The sequence below is a fragment of the Vulpes lagopus genome, chromosome 14 (assembly GCF_018345385.1).
Source record: "Vulpes lagopus strain Blue_001 chromosome 14, ASM1834538v1, whole genome shotgun sequence".
NCBI lineage: Eukaryota > Metazoa > Chordata > Mammalia > Carnivora > Canidae > Vulpes > Vulpes lagopus.
In genome coordinates this window covers 12,565,919-12,585,815 of record NC_054837.1, presented here as the reverse complement: position 1 = coordinate 12,585,815, position 19,897 = coordinate 12,565,919, and the positions used below count along the sequence as shown (strand labels likewise).

At 47.9% G+C, this 19,897-nt stretch overlaps 1 protein-coding gene across 3 annotated transcripts in view; it reads left to right on the top strand.

Moving 5' to 3' along the window:
• Window positions 1-19,897, top strand: part of LIMK2 (LIM domain kinase 2) — a 59,286-nt gene that overhangs the window by 33,133 nt on the left and 6,256 nt on the right. For all 3 annotated transcript variants that reach the window (XM_041728642.1, XM_041728644.1, XM_041728643.1), the window contains 11 exons: window positions 8,549-8,684; window positions 9,344-9,453; window positions 10,022-10,210; window positions 11,424-11,529; window positions 11,893-12,089; window positions 14,021-14,207; window positions 15,043-15,129; window positions 15,727-15,858; window positions 15,993-16,049; window positions 18,132-18,197; window positions 19,167-19,341. In XM_041728642.1, the coding sequence (XP_041584576.1) occupies window positions 8,549-8,684; window positions 9,344-9,453; window positions 10,022-10,210; window positions 11,424-11,529; window positions 11,893-12,089; window positions 14,021-14,207; window positions 15,043-15,129; window positions 15,727-15,858; window positions 15,993-16,049; window positions 18,132-18,197; window positions 19,167-19,341 (1,442 nt within the window). The remainder of the gene's footprint in view (window positions 1-8,548; window positions 8,685-9,343; window positions 9,454-10,021; window positions 10,211-11,423; window positions 11,530-11,892; window positions 12,090-14,020; window positions 14,208-15,042; window positions 15,130-15,726; window positions 15,859-15,992; window positions 16,050-18,131; window positions 18,198-19,166; window positions 19,342-19,897) is intronic.

Sequence of the window (19,897 nt, the reverse complement as noted above, 5' to 3'; positions counted from 1 at the left end):
CCCCCCACAGGCCGGATCTCCAGGCCTGAGACCTCTGCTGGCCTTTTTCTGTGGGGTTTCTCAGAGGGAGATGTGGAAACTTTCTACTTCTGACCTGCCTTTCTTTGCACTCCGCCCCACCCTACCTCCAACAGAAACTCCCCAGGGGGTTTCTGGCCCTCAGGGTCCCTCCTGAATGGAGCCATTCCTGGCCAGGGTGGGGCTTGTTTTCATTCTTTGGGAGCAGCCTGTTGTTCCAAGGGCTGCCTCCCCCTCACCAGTGGTCCTGGTCGACCTCTCCCTTTTGGCTTCCCCAACCCAGCTTCATGCCCAGACCTCGCTGCCAGGATACTAGTCAGGTGGCCATGCTCTGAGCAGAAAAGCAGAACACCATGTGGTTTCACGGAATTACTGGACCCTGGTAGAGTGGTGGGAAGCCTTGGGATTTGGGGGAGGGAGAAGAGAACTAGTCCTCAGTGCTGACTCTTCAGGCATCCTGCTGGGCACTTTATCCTTTAATTCTCTCAAAGCCTGCGGGCAGTATGTATCCCCGTTTTAAGGAAGCAACCACTTTCAACAGAATTAACATATGAGGTCTCTGGTCAGCCTTTCCCATCTTCCTGCGTTTGTTTTCATTCTTCAGGAGGCTGCACCTTCCTCTGCTCACACCTCCAAGGGCAGTCTCTGCTTTCTTCTCCCAGCAGAGAGTCCAATAAAAGGGCCCCCATAGTTTGCCTGGCACATTGAAGGGATGGCAGAGCTTCTTTTCTGAAGAGCCAGTGTGAATTGATCTTGAGTTTAAGAGCAGATTTTGCCATGTGGAATCGAGTATTGAAGTAGCCACTAGTTTAGACCAGGCCCTCATTAATCCCCCTTACTCTTAATCCTGGAAAGGCAGCTTGGGGGAGGGGTTGTTCCCTTAGGAGCAGGGAATGCTGTGCCCCTCTTAATCTCTGGGGACAGGACATAACTCAGGAGCTAGAGCAGATAATGAACTCTGAACCTGGCCTTTTTTTTTTCTTTAAGATTTTATTCATGAGAGACACAGGCAGAAACATAGGCAGAGAAGCAGGCTCCCCATGGGGAGCCCGATGTGAGGCTTGATCCCAGAACTACCAGATCACTGAGCCTCCCAAGTACCCCTCAACCTGGACTTTTTGAGGGTCATGCCACCAGTGCCTCCCCAGGTTTGCCTGTTCCTTGTCCTGCTCTGTCTCCGTGCCTCTGGGGAGCCTGACTTCCCTCTCTACCCTAGTTCTTGTTTGCCCAGCTGGAGTCAGGGGGGTACTGACTCATTTTAGCCCCCTCACCTCCCCCAAATGAGAGGCCGCATTCCTGGAGCCACTTTTGGAGAGATGGCCAGCGTGCAGGGCTCTGTACTCCACAGGAGGGACCACCCAGACCTTCTGCTCTCCCAGGTATCAGTCTAATCAAACACCACAGTCACTGGTCAGAATACTGCTCCCACCATCAGCTCCCTCCCTTATTACAGAGCATCCCTCAAGGGCTCCTCTCTGACCAGGTGCCAGTCCCCTCCCTGGGCTTCAGTTTCCTCCACTGCAGAGCATAGGAGTTGGACTTTCTGGGCTTCCGAACACAACCCTTGCCAGATTCTGTGAAACAAATTAAGTCCTTGACCCCAAGTGTCTGGGGGAGTACAAAGTCCACAGGAGTTCTAGGGCTGTGGTTGCAGGAAAGTGACGCAACCAAATTCCACGGGGACATGATCAGGCGTGACAATGCACAAGGGAGGGACGAGGGAGCGGGGAATGAGGAATGTAATTTCTGTACCCTGTACACCCCCTGCCTGCCTGACAGACTGCGCTCAACAGAGTGCACAGTTCTCCGCCAATGCCACTAGTGGAAGGGGGGGGGGGCACAATTATAGGTGTGCTCCCGAGTAAGAAAACGCCTCAAATTGGAATTTACAGAAGAGGTAAATTAAGGAGTGACTTTTGTCTGACATCTTTAAAGAATTTTTCTTCTATAGAATTTCCCTTATTGTCCAAGCTAGATTTTAATGGGTTTGATTTACACATTGCCTCTTGAAGAAAACAAGTGCATCTTTTTATTCTAAAGCAACCCACATTTAAAGGGAAAAATTATTCTTAACTCTGCCCAGCTTAGCAGTAACATTTGGCAGCTGCCTTAGTTCCTTTAGGACTCTCTTACCTGAAAAGTGAAGGACTCAGATCAGGTGAGTAATTCCTATAACTTCGCAACTCCTGTGGCTCCTCAGAGACACACAAGCTCTTCTCTATTTTTTCCTAATCCCTTAACTTTTGTATGATGGCACAAATTACTTGAATATACAGGTGTCTTGGCTTTTGGTTGGAACGGAATCAACACACTTTGGTAACACTTCTTGCTTTCTTGCTGATCAGAGGCTTATAACGTGTTAGGTTAATTTTTCTTTAGCAGGGTAACAGCATAGTCCATATTAATTACAGTCTTATTAAAAAAAAAAAAAAAAAAAAAATAATTACAGTCTTATTGACTGTTTCAATCTTACAGGGTCTGCAGGAAAAAGGAATAATAATGAAAATTCAGTGGCAGGAGACTGGGCTCTGGTGGGCCAGCATCTCTAGACTCCTGTTATATCCACCCTTCTGTTCCTAGAGAGGAGTTGGCATGCCTGGTCACAGTACCCTCAGGCTGTGGCAGAAAGACTTGCCCATTTCCCCTTTTTTAGCCCAGTCAGAGCTTAGAGGCAAGGGGCTGGAAGCAGCTTCTCCCCAACAGTCTTTCTGCTCATTCCAGAGACTAAATATGAACATCCAACCAGGCCTTTACCAGGACATGGGAGGGCTTATTCTTTAACCTTTGAAAATCCATTGCAATAGTGACTACTTCAACTACCTAAGGTTGAAAACTTACCTGTAAACATTTGGTCTGAAGAATTTGCATGTGAGTGAGGGCGGCCCCATGTCTTGTCTCACTTGGCTTCTCCCAGCATAGCACCTTGCCTGTTTGGTCTTGCACATCCTAGATACACAGTAACTATTTCCCAATTGATAGGAATTGATAATAATCAATTGGTTTCTCTCTCTCTTTTTTTTTTTTTTTTTTTTTTAGTTTTTATTTATGAGAGACATATAGAGAGGCAGAGACATAGAGGGAGGAGCAGGCTCCTCCCAGGGAGCCCATTGTAGGACTCGATCCCCTGACCCAGGATCACTCCCTGAGCCAAAGGCAGATGCCCAACCACTGAGCAACCCAGGCATCACAATCAATTGGTTTCTAATTGATTAGATAAATAATTCATTTTAGGACCTTCTCTACTCACAGAAATCTGTTTGGTTCTGGGCCAAGATACAGATCTATACTGCTTAGGCATGGGAGGAAAAGGAACCTGTCTACTTATGCCCTTGGTGTTCTCAAATTAAAAAAGGGAGGGAGGGAAATGAACATTTACTGGGCACCTGCTGTGAGCCTGGGATCATTCTAGATATTTGTAAGTAATTCTCATAAACTCCTGAGATTTTATCATCACCAACGTACAGATGTGTAGACTAAGGCCCAGAGTCATGAAATAACTGGCTTGAGGTGACATAGATAGTAAATGGCAAGCAAAGAAGGAATGTGGACCCAGGTCTTGAGTTGTTTGTAAGAATTTCAACCTGATTATCTTTTTTTTCTTTTTTTTTTTTTTTTACCTGTGTGTTCCTTGCTGACTCTAAAGTCCTAAGTTTGGGGTCCCTGGCTAGATTGATCTATGGAGCATGTGACTCTTGATCTTCGGGTTGTGGGTTCAAGCCTCACATTGGGTATAGAGATTACTTTAAAATGGAATTGTTAGGGGTGTCTGGGTGGCTCAGTCAGTTAAATATCTGACTACTGATTTCAGCTCAGGTCATGATCTCAAGGTCCTGGGATCGAGCTCCAGATCAGGCTCCATGCTCAGTGGGGAATCTGCTTCAGATTTTCTCTCTCCTTCTCCTTCTGTCCCTCCTCTTCCTCCCCTCTGCTTGCGTACTTGCTCTCTTACTATATCTCTCTAAAAATAAATAATTTTTTTTTAAGTCCTTAGTTTGGATCTGAGCTACCCACTGAAGTAACCATCAAGGTTCAGTTCACTTTGTGGCTACCCAGGCCCTCTATAGTGCTTTGAGAAAGGAATTTTGGATATTGTTCTTAGTGCATGTGGGCTCTCCATGATCTCTTCTGGCTGGAGGGTTTTAGCTCTGTTCACTCTGGTTGCTTGGGAGAGGGTGGTAACTGATGCCTCAGACCTCGGTTTAGGGCTCTGCCACCAACTCCACTACTTCTAAGCTGGATGCTTTTGGGCAGCCTGCAGCTAGGGCAGATTTTGACTTTCACTTGAAACCTTAAGAAACAAAGCTGGAAAAGAGCCTTGGCTTTGGGAGAAACATATTGTTGCTGTGGCCTCCAAGAATCTGAGGGGGGATTTTTGGGGGTAGCACCTTAAATTTCCAGAGTGTGTTTTGGATCCTCAAAAAGGCAGAGATTGCCGGGGAACACAAGGCTGTGGGCTAAAGGAAGGAAGAGAATCATTGTGCCATTTAACATTCAGTACTTGGATTTAAGGAGAAACCTTATGAAGTGTTAACACTCAAAGGGACTTGAGCTCTTTGGGCTCCAGCCTCCTTATTTTCACAGATGCAAATCCTGAGGACCAGCTTAATGGATGTGCTGCATTACTCAGGTGATGTGGTCTAGTGAAAAATGGCCAAGTACACACACGTTATAACTCCAGCTCCATCGTGTATGTGTTGGGTGACTTTACAAAAGTGACTTGACTCTGCTTTTCTGTCTCTGGTCTATAGAACAGGGATAATCCTGTAATCTTGCAGGATGTGATCAAAATTAGAGATCAAGTAAGTAAGGCACCTCATACAGCACCTAGAATATGGTTGGCATTCAAGTAACAGGTAGCAGTAACTTCTTAATATCTAAACTCAGTCTCTTAAGTCTCCCACTCCAGTGAGAACCAATTGTGTTCTGTGACAAAACCGCTTAGAGACCCATAACCAGCCCTCCGATCAGCTGTTTCTTCAAACACCTGTAGCAGCTGACTTTGACTCTGTAGCTGGCCATACCCTTCAAAGGCATTCCTTGACACAGATGTGTGCACTGGTAATGTCGTTCTCCAGGCAGGTGTTCTTCCCAGAAGCCTGGTGTGTCTCTCCTGCATGTCTGCACTCGTTTGTCTCCCCACACTCCTGGGCCTGGCCAGGGCTACTTGCAACAAACAAAAGCAGGATATTGGCAGTAGAAAGGAGGACGTGTTCTGGTACTCCTGTGCCCTGCAGCACACATACCATTGAGAGGGTGTAACAGGGCCCAGGCCTGCATTTGGGTGCAAATACACATGCACAAGCTCTTCTCCACTGCAGATAGGAGAGGAGCAAGACCTGGTGACTGAGCCACAGAATGTTCACCGTCCCAACTGGACTGCTGGTTCTTGCCACTCCCACCATTTTTAGTTTGGAAACATCTGCAAAGGGCTTACTCTCTTGTGCCCTTTGTAGGTGCTGAATCTACCAACAGTAAATGGGACACTGCTCCTGTCCTCAAGGAGCTCACAATCTAGTGGAGAAAGACAGGTACCTGGGAGCTTCAAATCAGAAGCTGGGAGGCAAGAAGGAAGCTTCCCGCTTCTAGTGCTGGCCCTTTGCTAGGCTCCTACACTTATTCAGAAGTGGATTTAATGTCCTCGCTGTTACCCTGAAAGTAGGTAGTGATGTCTCCATTTCACAAATGAGAAATGAAGCAGCCAGCCCAAGATCAGTTGTGGTAAGTGGTGATTCTGAAATTTGAACCTTGGATCATTTAGGGAAAGACCTAGGTATGCACAGAATTAGGGGGATCTGGGGTATGGTCTAATTCCTTCATTTTACAGATGGAAACTATACCCAGAGAGAGAAAGGGCCTTGTCCGAGGGCATGTAGCTCCCAAGAATTTGAACCAGACCTCTTTCTTCCCAATTCAGAGCTCATCCATTATGCCTTTTATGTTGAGAGGAATTTGAGCTGCATGCCCAGAATAGGGTCTTCCCCACCATCTCCTATAACTCATAATTCTTGCACCATTCTAGGTACTTCGTGTCCATACTCTTCATGCCATACTCAGCTCTTAAGTCCCTGAAGTTCATCATCCAAAGAACAAGAAGAAATGCTATAGGATAACAATGGCTGATGGCAGAAGCTATCAGTGTTGAACAGCCAGGGGGGACTGGACACTCCATAGAGAGAGATCCTCAGGGTCCTGCTTCTCTAGACCTCCCTAGCTCAATTGTTTTCTGTAGCTGCTTCAACTCCTTCCTGTCTCCCTCCTCTACCTCCTGCAGTGCCCAGAAGTAGTAGCACCCATTGTGATCTCTCACCTTTCATAGTTAAGTTTTGTTTAGACTTTCTCTTCCCCAATTCATTATAAGCTTTTGGAAAGTGGAGTAGGGAAACTTGCAAGTCTATCTCATATCTGCAGTGCCTAGCAAGCTACTATAATAATACCTTGCTTTGCTCTTCACAGTTTGCAAAAGGCTTTCTTCATACATTAGCTCACTTAGTCTTCACAGTGCTCTTTGTAGCAGGATGCTATTAGTCACATTTTGTCAAGGAGGAAAAGCGACTGAGAAAAGTTGTCCAGAACTATCCAGCTAGTGGAGGAAGTGGCAAATAATGTGAGCAGCTAGCATTAGCATCATCTTTAAAAGCAGTTAACACTTACTGAGTTCCTAGTGTACTTAGCCTTTACATAGACCTACATATAGTTTGATACTGCTTCATTTTCACAGTAGTTCATTTTACAGATCAGAAAACTGGGTCAGAGAAGTGAGGTTAACTTCCCCAAGATGTCATAACTTGGTAGGGTCAGGATTCACACTAAGAGGCCACTCCATCCTGCCTCTCAGGAGAAAGGATGTGGCCAGGTGGGTGGTACAAAGTCTTGACAACAAGAATAGAATCTTCATTGGGAAGAAAGATGGCATGGGCTCAGCATTCCTGGAAGCCCTTAGCTCTGGGTGCTGAGAGGCTCAGAAATGAGAAGCTTATCTTGTGTAGACTTGGCCCGAGAACACATTCAACCTGATGGAGGAGTGGAGCTTTACAACCAGATAACTGGAGGAGAAAGGAGCTGTGGGTCTAACATGTATATCATGCACAGTGCTAATGGAATTTTGCTCCCACCCCACACACACACATTTTAGTTAGAAAATTTTCAAATATATAGAATTGAAAGAATAGTTCAAAGAATACCCATGTATGCTTCACCTAGATTAGTTGACTTTAAGTCACTTTCTCCAAGTATGTACACACAATGTATTTTATTTTTGCTGAACTGTATAAAAGTAGGTTGTAGATATCTTGACCTTCACCCTTACTGTTTCTTCTAAAAATTCTTCCATATAACCAAAATATCATTGTTGTACCTAAGAAAATGGGTAGTAATTTCACAATATAATCTAATGTATAGCCCAAATTCAAATTTCCTCAGTTCCGAAAATGTCACTCAAGGCTGTTTTGTTTTCTTTTTCTTTTTCTATTTCTTTTTCTTTTTCTTTTTCTTTTTTTTTAAGATTTTATTTGTTTATTCATGAGAGACACACACACACAGAGAGAGAGAGAGAGAGAGGCAGGCAGGCCCCATGCAGGGAGCCCGACGTGGGGACTCTACCCTGGGACCACGCCCTGAGCCGAAGGCAGATGCTCAACCAATAAGCCACCCAGGCATCCCTGTTTTGTTTTTCAATCCAGAATTGAATCCTAGTTTTAGGTGTTAAATTTGGCTGCTGTGTCTCCAGGCTTTTTTAATCCCTGTATCTTTTTCCCCTTATGACATTAACTTTTTGGAAGAATCAAGACCAGTAGTCTTACAGAATGACCCACATTCTGGATTTGCTTGATTGTTTCTTAACACTTAACGTAATGTTTTTTAAGATTTTATTTATTCATGAGAGACACAGAGAGGCAGAGACTCAGGCAGAGAAGCAGGCTCCATGAAGGGAGCCTGATGTGGGATTCCATCTCGGGACTCCAGGATCACTCCCTGGGCTGAAGGCAGACCCTGAACCGCTGAGCCACCCAGGCGACCCTTAACATAATTTTTTTTAACAAAATTGTTACATCAGCAGTGGTGTTGGCGATGGGTAGGTTTTTGAAGAACAGAGATGATTGAGCTTTGGTTCATCAAGATAACTTGTCTAGACCAGAGGTTCTTAACTGGGGCCATAACCAGGGTTCAGTCTTTGACACACACACATACCATACCTAAATAATATGCACATTTTCCTCGTATGTGTCTTTTTCTAAGAGGGTTCTTGACTCTTACTAGATTCTCTAAGGGCTTCAAGACCCAAAAATGTTTAAAAAAAAAAAAAAAACAACCACTAGTGTGCTAAGTGAGGCAGGCAATATAGAACTTGTTTCTGGGATCTCCACTCTGAATTGACTTTCCTTTGAGAGGAGAGCAGTAAACTGTACTTTCCCCCATCCTGGCTTTGGATCAAAGAGAGATCTGTCCTTTTTGTTGTTAAACTTGGGAGCTAGAGATGGCCTGTGTAGCCTGGTTCCAAGGATCCAGAAGAATTTCTTGTCTTGCTTTTCAGGTGTTCAGAATGCCAGGATTCCCTCACCAACTGGTACTATGAGAAGGATGGGAAGCTTTACTGCCACAAGGACTACTGGGGGAAATTTGGGGAGTTCTGCCATGGGTGCTCTCTGATGATGACAGGGCCCGTCATGGTGAGTGATTCCCTCTTGGCCATCAGAGTCCACTCTGGTTCCCCATGGCCTTTCATCTTCTAGTCTTCCATCAGCCAAGGCCTTCCCTTTTATTTCTTCAATCATTTAACAGATATTTGTTGAGTACCAATCAAATGCCAGGTAAGATTTTTCCTGTGAAAACTTAAAAATCCAATATTGGGAGTGGGTGAGTGGATGGGCAGGGAGGATCTCCAATACAATGGGATGAATGGCTCAAGGGAGCACATTACAGGTTGATGGGAAAATACACCAAAATTGGGTGCAGAGAATCGGAATGAGTTGGAATGGGTTGTTAGAGGTTCCACCTCTCCTCCCTGTTCCAGAAACGGGCTTTAAGCCTAGTTACAGATTTGCCAACCTTGTGTTAGAGGAAATGTGCCTTTCTGGTGAGGATGATGACTTCTGGGAACTTGTTATCATGGCTAAGACCAAAACAGTTTTTTGTAATCTCAGAAATGACAGGGAAACCTCTATCTGATCCTCTGGAAGCTCTAGGGCAGGGAGTGCAAAGGTGGATTGTGACTAGGACCTGTAGATCCTAGATTAGAGGTCATTCATCCACCCCTGCCCTCCAGCAACAGTGACGACTCACTTCCTCTGTCTGTCATCTGTCTACCTTTTCCCCCACCTCTTCACAGGTGGCCGGGGAGTTCAAGTACCACCCAGAGTGCTTTGCCTGTATGAGCTGCAAGGTGATCATTGAGGATGGGGATGCATATGCCCTGGTGCAGCACACCACCCTCTACTGGTAAGGTGGTGTCCATCCTCCTCTACAAGAGTGTCCAAGAGAGAGAACCAGGTGGCAGTGCAAGTTGAACAGAAGCAGTACAAGGGTATCAGCACTGGACTCCTATCACAGCAATGTCTAGAATCACATATGTAATCTGTAAGCAAGAAAATTAACATCTCTCTGCCCTCTGTCCTTACCTACTGTGAGAATAACGACACTCTGCCTGCAATCCTCCCAGAGAATTTGGGAAGTGCTCTCAGAGAAGGATCCCAGAAAACTAAAGGCAACTCAGTCCAATTGCCTCCATTAATAAAGCAGTCAGGCTAAGGCCCAAAGAGGGGATGGGCATTTGGTTCTCACTGTGAGTCAGAAGCAGAGCAAAGAGAACCCTGGCAATCACACCCACACTCCCAGCCTACCCCAGAGACCCTGGGCTCCTCATTCTGAGCAGCCAACTGGAATCATGGCAAGGGCGGTAATAGTGGGAATGGGGGTACTATTGATTGAAGCCACGTGGTGCAGTGGTTCCTGGGGGCTTTCAGGTGTGGCTCCAGGATCTTAGCCCCCTTTATGTTCCTCTTTCCAGCGGGAAGTGCCATAATGAGGTGGTGCTGGCCCCCATGTTTGAGAGGCTCTCCACAGAGTCTGTGCAGGACCAGCTGCCATATTCTGTCACACACATCTCCATGCCAGCCACCACCGAGGGCAGACGGGGCTTCTCGGTGTCCGTGGAAAGCGCCTGCTCCAACTATGCCACCACTGTGCAAGTAAAAGAGTGAGTATTTTGAGAACCTCTAGAGTAAGAGCGGTTACAGAGTCCATAGATGGGCCACAAGGGCTGCAGAGCTCCCTTCACCTCCATTTCATATCTTCCTCCTGGAGCTCACTATGCTGTAACCCACTTGGGCCTTGGCACTTACTCTCCCTTTGCCTAAGTTGCTTCACCAGATACTTAATGCCAGAGTTGCTCACCTTTCATGTGCCAAGTTCAGATCATTCTTATTCTTTGAAATTATCTGGCTTGATTATGTATATTCATTTATCATCTGTCCTCCTGATTAGTTTCTTCTGAAACTTAGTCTTATTCAGTATTGGATGCCCAGGACCTAGAATAGTTCCTGGTATGTAGTACATGTTCATTGATTACTGTTTTGTTGGTTGAGTAAATGAATGGAGGAAGGAAGAGAAAGAAGTTAAGACTTCATCCTAGGTCCAGGCCAAAGACCAAACGGGGAAAGAGTCTGTGTTTGTCTAATAGCATTAATGAGGCACCTGTGGCTACCAACCCTGTAAATAGTGATTGTACACTTACCGTGTGCTGAGCACTAGGTGCTTGCAGTCTAGGTGAGAGAGTTATTAGAGTTGGGGAAGTCAGCAAGAGGGGAGATCTGCACTAAAACTTCATTAGATAAAAAGGGGAGGGAATTGTGTTCAGTGCAGAGGTGGGAGTCTGTGGTTGTGTCTGGTGTAGATTGGGTGGTTGGGAATAGCCAGAAAGGGGCTATTAAGTCATGTAGGGCCTGGATTATGAAGACTCAGCAGGTCTTTGAAGGATAAGCAACAAAGTGATGCAACCAGGTTAGTTCTAGAAGGATTGCTGGCATGGGCATCGAATGGGAAGGGAGTAAGTCTGTTAGTGTATAGAGACCATTTAGGAGGCTATTGAAAGATCCAGGTGAAAGATGTTGGTAACTATGGTAATGAAATGACGGCAGGATTTTTGAAGATAGGGTTGGGAGGCAGTGAGAGAACTCCAGATAGGGAAGATGCCATCCAAGTCTCTGGGTTAGGCCATTACGTGAGTGAGGGTGCCCTTCACTGAGACAGGGCACCCTGTAAAGGGCGTTACATTTCCCCAGTGAGTGGTCTGGGTCTTGGGAGCTGGGCCAGTAGGAGCCTGGGATGTGGCGAGCCTGCCTGCACAAATGAAATTGGTCAGGTACATTTTTAGGATGTCTTCTTCCTGCCTCAACTCTTGTCTGGCCTAGGGTCAACCGGTTGCACATCAGTCCCAACAACCGCAATGCCATCCACCCTGGGGACCGCATCCTAGAGATCAATGGGACCCCCGTCCGCACACTCCGAGTGGAAGAGGTACAGTGTGTGTCCAGTTTGTTTTGTGGGGGTGGAACATGGGACAGGCCCTCTGAGGCATCAGGCTATGGCCTTTGCCTTTCTCCACACCTAGTGTATCTCTTTGTCTTGCCACTGAACCTATGATCACTGGTGACCTCCTGTGTCAGCCTGGCATATTCCCAGGGCAGCAGGGATGGCCTGACAAATGGGATATCTGACAGGATGCCAGGGAGAGGGCACTGTGGGGCCGCTGGCAGCTGGAGGCCACCAGTAGCCAAGTTGAACATTGGCCATACACTGCTTGGGTCATCTGGGCTGATGGTGGATGGCCTGGGTTGGGACAGCCTGTAGGAGCCAACTTTACACTGCTCTTGGCTACAGGTGGAGGATGCAATTAGCCAGACAAGCCAGACGCTTCAGCTCTTGATTGAACATGATCCTGTCTCCCAGCGCCTGGACCAGCTGCGGCTGGATGCACGGCTCTCTCCCCACATGCAGAATGCCGGACACTCCCATAGCCTCAGCACCCTGGACACCAAGGAAAATCTGGAAGGAACATTAAGGAGACGCTCCCTGAGGTGCTGCCTCCTATTCTGATCATGCTGACCATGCCTATCCCCCAGATGAGGCTGAGCGGGCTTTGGGAGGCCAGCGGGGAACCGCTGGGCAGGGACAGGCCATGAGGATTGTGCTGACCCAGCTTCCCCCATAGGAATCACAGTTCATAGCCAAGGCCTGTGTGTGATCTGACCCAGCTGCCTGCCAGGTTTCCTTAGAAACCAGAGAGTCAGGCCCTGCCCACTGAACTCCTGCGCTGGACAGGGAGCAGCAGTGTTAGCCCCTATAGGACCAGCAAAGGGAGATGTGGGGCTCAGAGACCAGAGTAGGGGCACAGAGAGGATTAATAAGTATAAATAAGAACACTGAAAACTATAAAGGAAGAGATTAATGCAAGCTGTTTTAGATTTGAGGGACCAGCAGTCAAAACCTCAGAGTTGTCCAGGTTGATGGTGAGGGAGCAGTCCCCCTGGATTCAAGTACCAAGTAGGGAGACTGAAATAACAGGAGTCTGGAACAGTGGCTCTCTAGACAAACACACCCATACCATGCCTTTGAGCTGAGCTTCCTCCCTTCATAAATCGTATCATCTGAGCTCCTGTTTCTGCATCTATGAAGTGGGATTGTAAGATAATTGTAGCTGTCTCACCAAATGTAGCATGTCTCACCATGTAAGGATTCAGTGTGGAAAGGGATGCAAAGTAACACAGTGCCAGCAAAAGATCAGCACTAAGTGAGTTGTTAGTATCACTAGGAGTCAAGTTCTCTTGTCCACCCTCCTGATCAAACAGACTGAATCAGGGCCTGTTTCAGATACCTGGCATCTGTTGGAAGCAAGGCTCTCCCCACAGGTTGCTGGGCATGAACTTCTTGCTGCCTCTTGGCCTTGGCACAAGTGTGCTGGTAGAGTTAGGGTGCCCGAGGACAGAGAAGGCCTGAGAACATGGGGGTGGCCAGAGAGCTGCTTAGACATTTGAAAGGCCATTATGCAAGAGAGAAGGCAGCTCACCTTGTGTGCTTCTGTGGACATGGTGGGAGGCAAAGCAAAAGAGCAAGGACTAAGAAGTCTGTGGGCAGTCCTTTCTGGTAGTCCAAGTGAAATAGGATGTGCTGGAGAGAAGTTTGCAGGGTTGCAGTTCACCTGCAGTGCTGTGGACTTCAGCCTTCTTGTCCCTTCTTCAGGAAGTTGGTAATAGTTATCAACCATTACTATTACTGGCTGCTTTAAAAAATGTAAACACACTGGCTTTATTGTTCTAAAAATCATGCATGCTTATTATTTTAAAATTCGGAAAATATAGACAGGTACAAAGATGAGCAAAATAGCTAGAATCCCATTTGGTCTTTTTTTTTTTTTTTTTAAGATTTTATTTATTTATTCATGACAGACATACACATACACACACACAGAGAGAGAGAGAGAGAGGCAGAGACACAGGCAGAGGGAGAGGCAGGCTCCATGCAGGGAGCCCGATATGGGACACGATCCCAGGTCTCCAGGATCACACCCCGGGCTAAAGGTGGGGCTAAATCGCTGAGCCACCAGGGCTGCCCCCCATTTGGTCTTTTTTTTTTGGATGATGGTAGGCTATCACTCTAACCCATTTAGCACTTCAGCTCAAGCAGACATGGAAAGTGACAGATTACCATCTTATGGTACTATCATGTATTGAGCACTACAAGCTAATTGAGTCTAGTCAGTCATTCCAGCTGGGTACCCAGGGTTCCTGCTTTGAATGTTGTTTTATGATACTTAAACTACTGATGTTTGCAGCCCCAAAATGGCACATCTGTCTGATGTAAGAATTCCCTCCTCTCATCATAGCACCTGAACTATAGACCTTGGGATGGGTAGGGTGGTCAGGTGGACTTGAGATTTCTACCTCCAGGGTTTTACTGGCAGATCTCTGAGGACCACCTTAGCCCTACCCTCTTCTTTCCTCATCTTCAGGCGCAGTAACAGCATCTCCAAGTCCCCTGGCCCCAGCTCCCCAAAAGAGCCCCTACTCTTTAGCCGTGACATCAGCCGCTCAGAATCCCTCCGCTGTTCCAGCAGCAACTCACAGCAGATTTTCCGGCCATGTGACCTGATCCACGGGGAGGTCCTGGGGAAGGGCTTCTTTGGGCAGGCCATAAAGGTGAGCACAGGCATCAGTTGCTCTGCTCCTCTGCCCCTAACCCCTCTCTCACCTTCTTTCGGGGAGTTCTTATCACATGATCTCACTCCACACCCTACAGGACACCAGGCCCCCTTCCTGGCTACAGGTGATGGTGTGAGGGCTACACTCCTGCCCTCCCAGGCCACCTAAGGGTAGCGTTGCTGTCACAGTAAGCTTGGTGAACCTGGAGACTTAGTTTGGGATGAGTTGTGCCCATGGCCCTGCCACCTCCAGTCAGCAGGTGTATTTAGGTGCCTGGAGGCCTCAGTGCTGGGCATATTGCAGGGAGCACACAGGGGAGTGGCTCCTGCCTCCCTGATGGAACCATCTTGGGGACTAACCTCTCTCTCTTTCTCTTCTCTTCCTCTGCTGAGAGCTGGGAGGGGGGGTCAGGTAAGCCATGTGTCTCAGCTTTCAGGGCATTGGGGCTTGAGAGCTCACCCTGACCCACCCAGTTCCCTGGTGCATGTCTGTGGCACTAACCCTCCTGTCCCCAGACTTCTGTTTACCCAAGGGACTCACTCCTATGTCAGATGACCAGAGCCCCTGCTTGGCTTGGCAGTGTCCCCTCCTGCCTCCTACACTTTATTTTTCTGCATTCTCGCCTTCCCTGTATGCATGCCCAGCTCTCCAAGGAAGAGGGTATGCTCCCCTCTGAGGCCCCTGCTGCCTCGTGCTGTATCTTCTACATGTGAACTCTGTCAGTCTGATCTGGCTCAGTGTGTCTTCCAGGAGATGAGATGGCCAGTTGTATATATTTTCATATAGTCCCCCAGAATTCCACACCAGTAATAATTTCCCTCCTTGTAATTAGGTAACACACAAAGCCACGGGCAAAGTGATGGTCATGAAGGAGTTAATTCGGTGTGATGAGGAAACACAGAAGACTTTTCTGACTGAGGTAAGAAGGTGGAGTTGTGGGAGTTAGGAGTTTGGTGTCACTGTTGGAAGAGAAATGTTACTAAATAACAGTTTCAGGAGGAAACTTATTTGAGAAACACTTTTTAAAAAGCTGAGCAGAAAAGAGCACTAGAGGAATGCATAATTATCTGTTCAATGAACATTTACTAAAGACAACATGATCTGGATACAAGGGATACAGTAACAAATAGGATGTGGTTCAGAGGAGCTTACAGCTAGTGGGAGTGATGGACGTGAAAACAGACCAATTTAGGACAACTGGGTGTTATACTCACCACCTGAACACCCTGCTAAAGGAGCCTGGAGTTCTGGGCAGGCCTGCCAGTTCTCTGGGCCTTTGTTTTGCTCATGGACCCTCCCACTCCAGCTCCCCCCTGTACAATTCCTAGAATGGCAGGATCTCAAGGGTGAGGGCTGTGAGGCATCCCTATCCATGTAGAAGTGTTCTACCCCTTTACATAAGATTAGAGGTAGGAGATGCAGGTAGCACTTGTCAGACTGACTCCCTGAAGGGAAGGGGTAAGGAAGACATAGTGGGAAGTAACCATCTACTCTCCTTGGCCTCTACCACCCCTAGGTGAAGGTGATGCGCAGCCTGGACCACCCCAATGTGCTCAAGTTCATTGGTGTGCTTTACAAGGACAAGAAGCTGAACCTGTTGACAGAGTACATTGAGGGGGGCACACTGAAGGACTTCCTGCGCAGTGTGGTAAGCATACTGCCCTCGCTACTTTGCCTACAAAGGGTCATGCTGAGCAGGACCGGGACAGGTGGTTCCCTGGGGCCTGAATCCCAAACGGCACAGGGCCCCCAGTCTCTGATGAGCATTTCCCCACCCCATAGGACCCGTTTCCCTGGCAGCAGAAGGTCAGATTTGCCAAAGGCATCGCCTCTGGAATGGTGAGTTCTGCCAACAACCCTGCCAGCAGTAGGAATGGTGGCAAGGTGGTGATAAGGAATCAGAATAGGTACAGGGATTTCAGGCAGGCACTGGAAGGCAAAGACCCCATCCTGGGGAGCTTGTATGGGCTGAGTCAGTCAGCAGCTATTTATTGAGCTCGTCTCTGTGCCTGTGAAATTGCCCTAGTTGCCTTTTCTTAGCTCACAACCTATTCTCAAAGAGCTCTAAATCTTCAAAGGCAGACAGGGCATGGGTAAGGCAAACTAGCAGTGTCCAACTGCTGAGGGAGCTCGGAGTAAGTAGAGAGAACCTCATTGCCTATGAAATCAGGGAAGGGGGAAATGTGTTCTAGTTGAACCTGAAGGGTAGGTCAGAATGGATAAAAGTTCTCTGGCAGAAACGCCCCAAGGTTGAGGTGATGACTGCAGCAAAGACCTGGGAGGAGAGAGGGGGAAAATAGTCTCTTTCACCTGGGAAAGAATGAGACCAATTACAATAGTGATACCAATGACAGTTGTTGAATGCTTTCTAAATGCCAGGCACTGAGCTGAGGGACTAACAGGTGTATGTGCATTCCTCGTGACAACCTCGGTTTCCAGATGAAAAGCTGTGCTAGGAAAGGACAGAGCAAGGGCTAGTCAGTCTGACCCCAAGCCTGAGACTTTAATCACTGCTCTTCATGTGGGGTCCGTGAAGACTATGTTAGTCTAGGGGTACATTAAGGTCCCTGTGTTTCAGACTAAGGAGTCTGGATTTTATTTAGGAAGCCAAAAAGGCCCATGTAAATTTTTGATATTTAAGCAAGTAAGTTTGTGAGCAGACCTCTGTTTCTTGAAGGTGAGTCCTGTGTGGTCAGTAGGTTGGGGTAGACTTAGGAGAGCTAAAGGCAGGGAGATGACTGAAGGGGCTAGTGAAACATTTCACATTTCCAAATTTAAGGTATGGCAGTAGGGATGGGAGACTGGGAGGCAGGATGTGGAGAGACTGGTTGGCAGCAAGGGAGCAGAGGTAGGGGGACGAGGAGTTGGGGTGGTTTGAGGTACCTAGAAGAATGGTGGTGCCATTTACCAGATGTTTGTGGGGGCAGTGATGTTGGGGAAACAGGTTTGGGAAGAGCTAGTGTTGGCTGAGGCTGATGTGCAGTTAGTGGGGATCAGCATGTGTAGAGAAGATGGCTTTGAGGAGGCTGGAAGGAAAATGTGCACACAAAAGTTTCAGGAATGGGTAGCAAGGGAGAGGTGTGGGCAGCCTTTGGAGAAAGAACAGGCAGGTCACAAGAGCTGTAGCATTCAGGAAGAGCTCCCTGGATGTGAGCAGAGCCAGGAGCCTAGGGGATGGAAGCAGGACTGCAAGGGACTGGAGGGAAGGGGACAGGTAGATCCTTCCACATATCCTGGGGAAGGGAAGAGAAAGAAAAGGAAGTGGCTTCAGAGAGTGAGAAGAGCCAGGAGTGGAGGCCCGGGAGAGGTGGGGGAGGCTCTGGATAGCAAACAGAGACTTGTATTGAAAACACTGGGGAGGAAGAAGTTAAAGTATACACAGGGAAGAGCAAGGAGGGTGCTAAGTCTCGGTGAAGGAGAATATCAGGAATACAGAACCAGCTGGCCAGCAGGAGGTGACTTCTCCCCCTATCACAGACAGGAAGGATCCAGGGTGGTAGAAGCCAGAGATTGAGGTGGGATGGCAGCAGTGGGGGGCTAGGAGCAGTGCATCTAAGGGTGCTCACTTCAGGTGGCCTGGATCTATGTAAAATGGGTAGAGTGGCTGGGGGCAGGCAAGGGCCAGGGCCTGTAAGAGTTGGGGACTTTGGGAGGGAGCAGTGAGGGTCTAGAGCAGCCACTGGTTTGGGGGTCAATGATGGTCAGGAAGTGGTAGCAGGGAGAGAGGGGAAACCCAGGCAGCCTTTGGCTTTCTTTTGGTGTTGGGACAAGGAAGCGTCAGCAGGAGGCCCTTGCCCTAGGGTCCAGGTTGGGTTGTGAAACTGAGTAGGGATGGTCTGGGAGAAGAGTAGGCCCTCAGCTCCAGAGTCTGCATCTGCTTAAATTACTGGTCATTGGCCTCAGTCTGTACTTCTGTTCCAGGCCTATTTGCACTCCATGTGCATCATCCACCGGGATCTGAACTCACACAACTGCCTTATCAAGCTGGTATGTCCACCACTCTGGGTCTCCCTGGGGCCAAGCCTCTTGCCTTGTCACAAAGGAGATTGACTGTTCCCTTGTGCTTTAGACCTTAGGTGTCACCTAGGGTTCCCATCTTGCCCTTTATGCTGCACCTGATGCTCTATTCTGTCTTCTGAGGGCTCGCAGACACATCCAGACACAATGACATCCTCTCAGCAGCTTTTGAAATCCTTTGGTTAGAGGGAGCTTCCGAAGTTCCTTAGCTGTATATAGAGCACTGTTTTTCCTGGTTTCACCACATGATAGTTCTGTAATACAGCTCACTACAGACCCTATTCTACAACTGTGGTACCTTGAAGCCTCACTCTGAGGCCATAGAGCCTCAGGTATGTACAGTGGCCACAGAGCCTTACGTATGTACAGTGTGGGGCCAGCATTTTTCTCACCACCCATTGGCTTTGGTTGTTAGCATGTCATTTCTCCTGTTAACTTGCAATGTAGCTCCGTGGATGTCCACTAACTGGCCCTGGCTCTTCTCTTCAGGCCCATACTAAATAACCATAACCCTTTTCCACATGACTACCCTATAGCTATTTGAAGAGCTTATCTCCCCCCCCCCCCAACTCCCTCCACTGATGACCTCCACCTTATCTTTTTCTGTCTTAAACTGATTCTAGCCATGCCTTAAATCTTTTGGGAAACAAGTCAGAATGGGTTTAAAAAACAAGGAATCCCTTTTCCTGCTTTTGAGATCCATTCTCCAGGTCCCAGAGCCTTACCCGTCCAGGCTCCAAGAGCTCTGCTGTGGACACCCACAGATCTGGAGAATTTACAGTGCAGATACCAGACTGTTAGAAAACAAATAACCAAGCCTCGTCTGCCAGAGAGAGCTTTAGCTGTGATGCACCTTTGCTATGTACCTTTTCTCCCCTCCTCAATGACTTCTCTTGGGAATGTCCTCACCAAGTCCTGACCTGGCCCTTGTCCTACCAGGACAAGACTGTGGTGGTGGCAGACTTTGGGCTGTCACGGCTCATAGTTGAGGAGAGGAAAAAGCCCCCAACGGAAAAAGCCACCAGCAAGAAACGCACCTTGCGTAAGAATGACCGCAAGAAGCGCTATACAGTGGTGGGAAACCCCTACTGGATGGCCCCTGAGATGCTGAACGGTGAGTCCTGTCACTAGATAATGGAGGGGACATGTCCCCAGAGGGGAGTTGGGGGCCACACCTTGCAGCAGAGTCTTGGGTGTTCCAGGGGAGGGCTGTGAATTGTTAGGCCAGGTACCCACAGCTGATGGCTACACGATTTTTATCCCTTGCCAGACTGGACCACATAAACTCCTCTATGAGCTCCTGGGCCTAGGGTGAGATCTGACTGGCTTTTATGCAGCCAAGGGTAGTTGAGAGCTCAAGCTATTTATTGCTGGAGATTTAGCCTTTCCTTTCACACTGCTGAGAACTGAAGTATGGTGCCCCCTTGTGGATAATGGTCAAATCAGCCTGAGATACTGACTGGGATTCTTTTTTTTTTTTTTTTTTTTTTTTAAGATTTTATTTATTCATGAGAGATGCAGACCCATAGGCAGAGGGAGAAGCAGGCTCCCTGCAAGGAGCCTGATGTGGGACTCGATCCTAGGACCCTGGTATCACGACCTGAGCCAAAGGTAGATGCTCTGGGCAGCCCAGGTGGCTTAGTGGTTTAGGGCTGCTTTCGGCCCAAAGT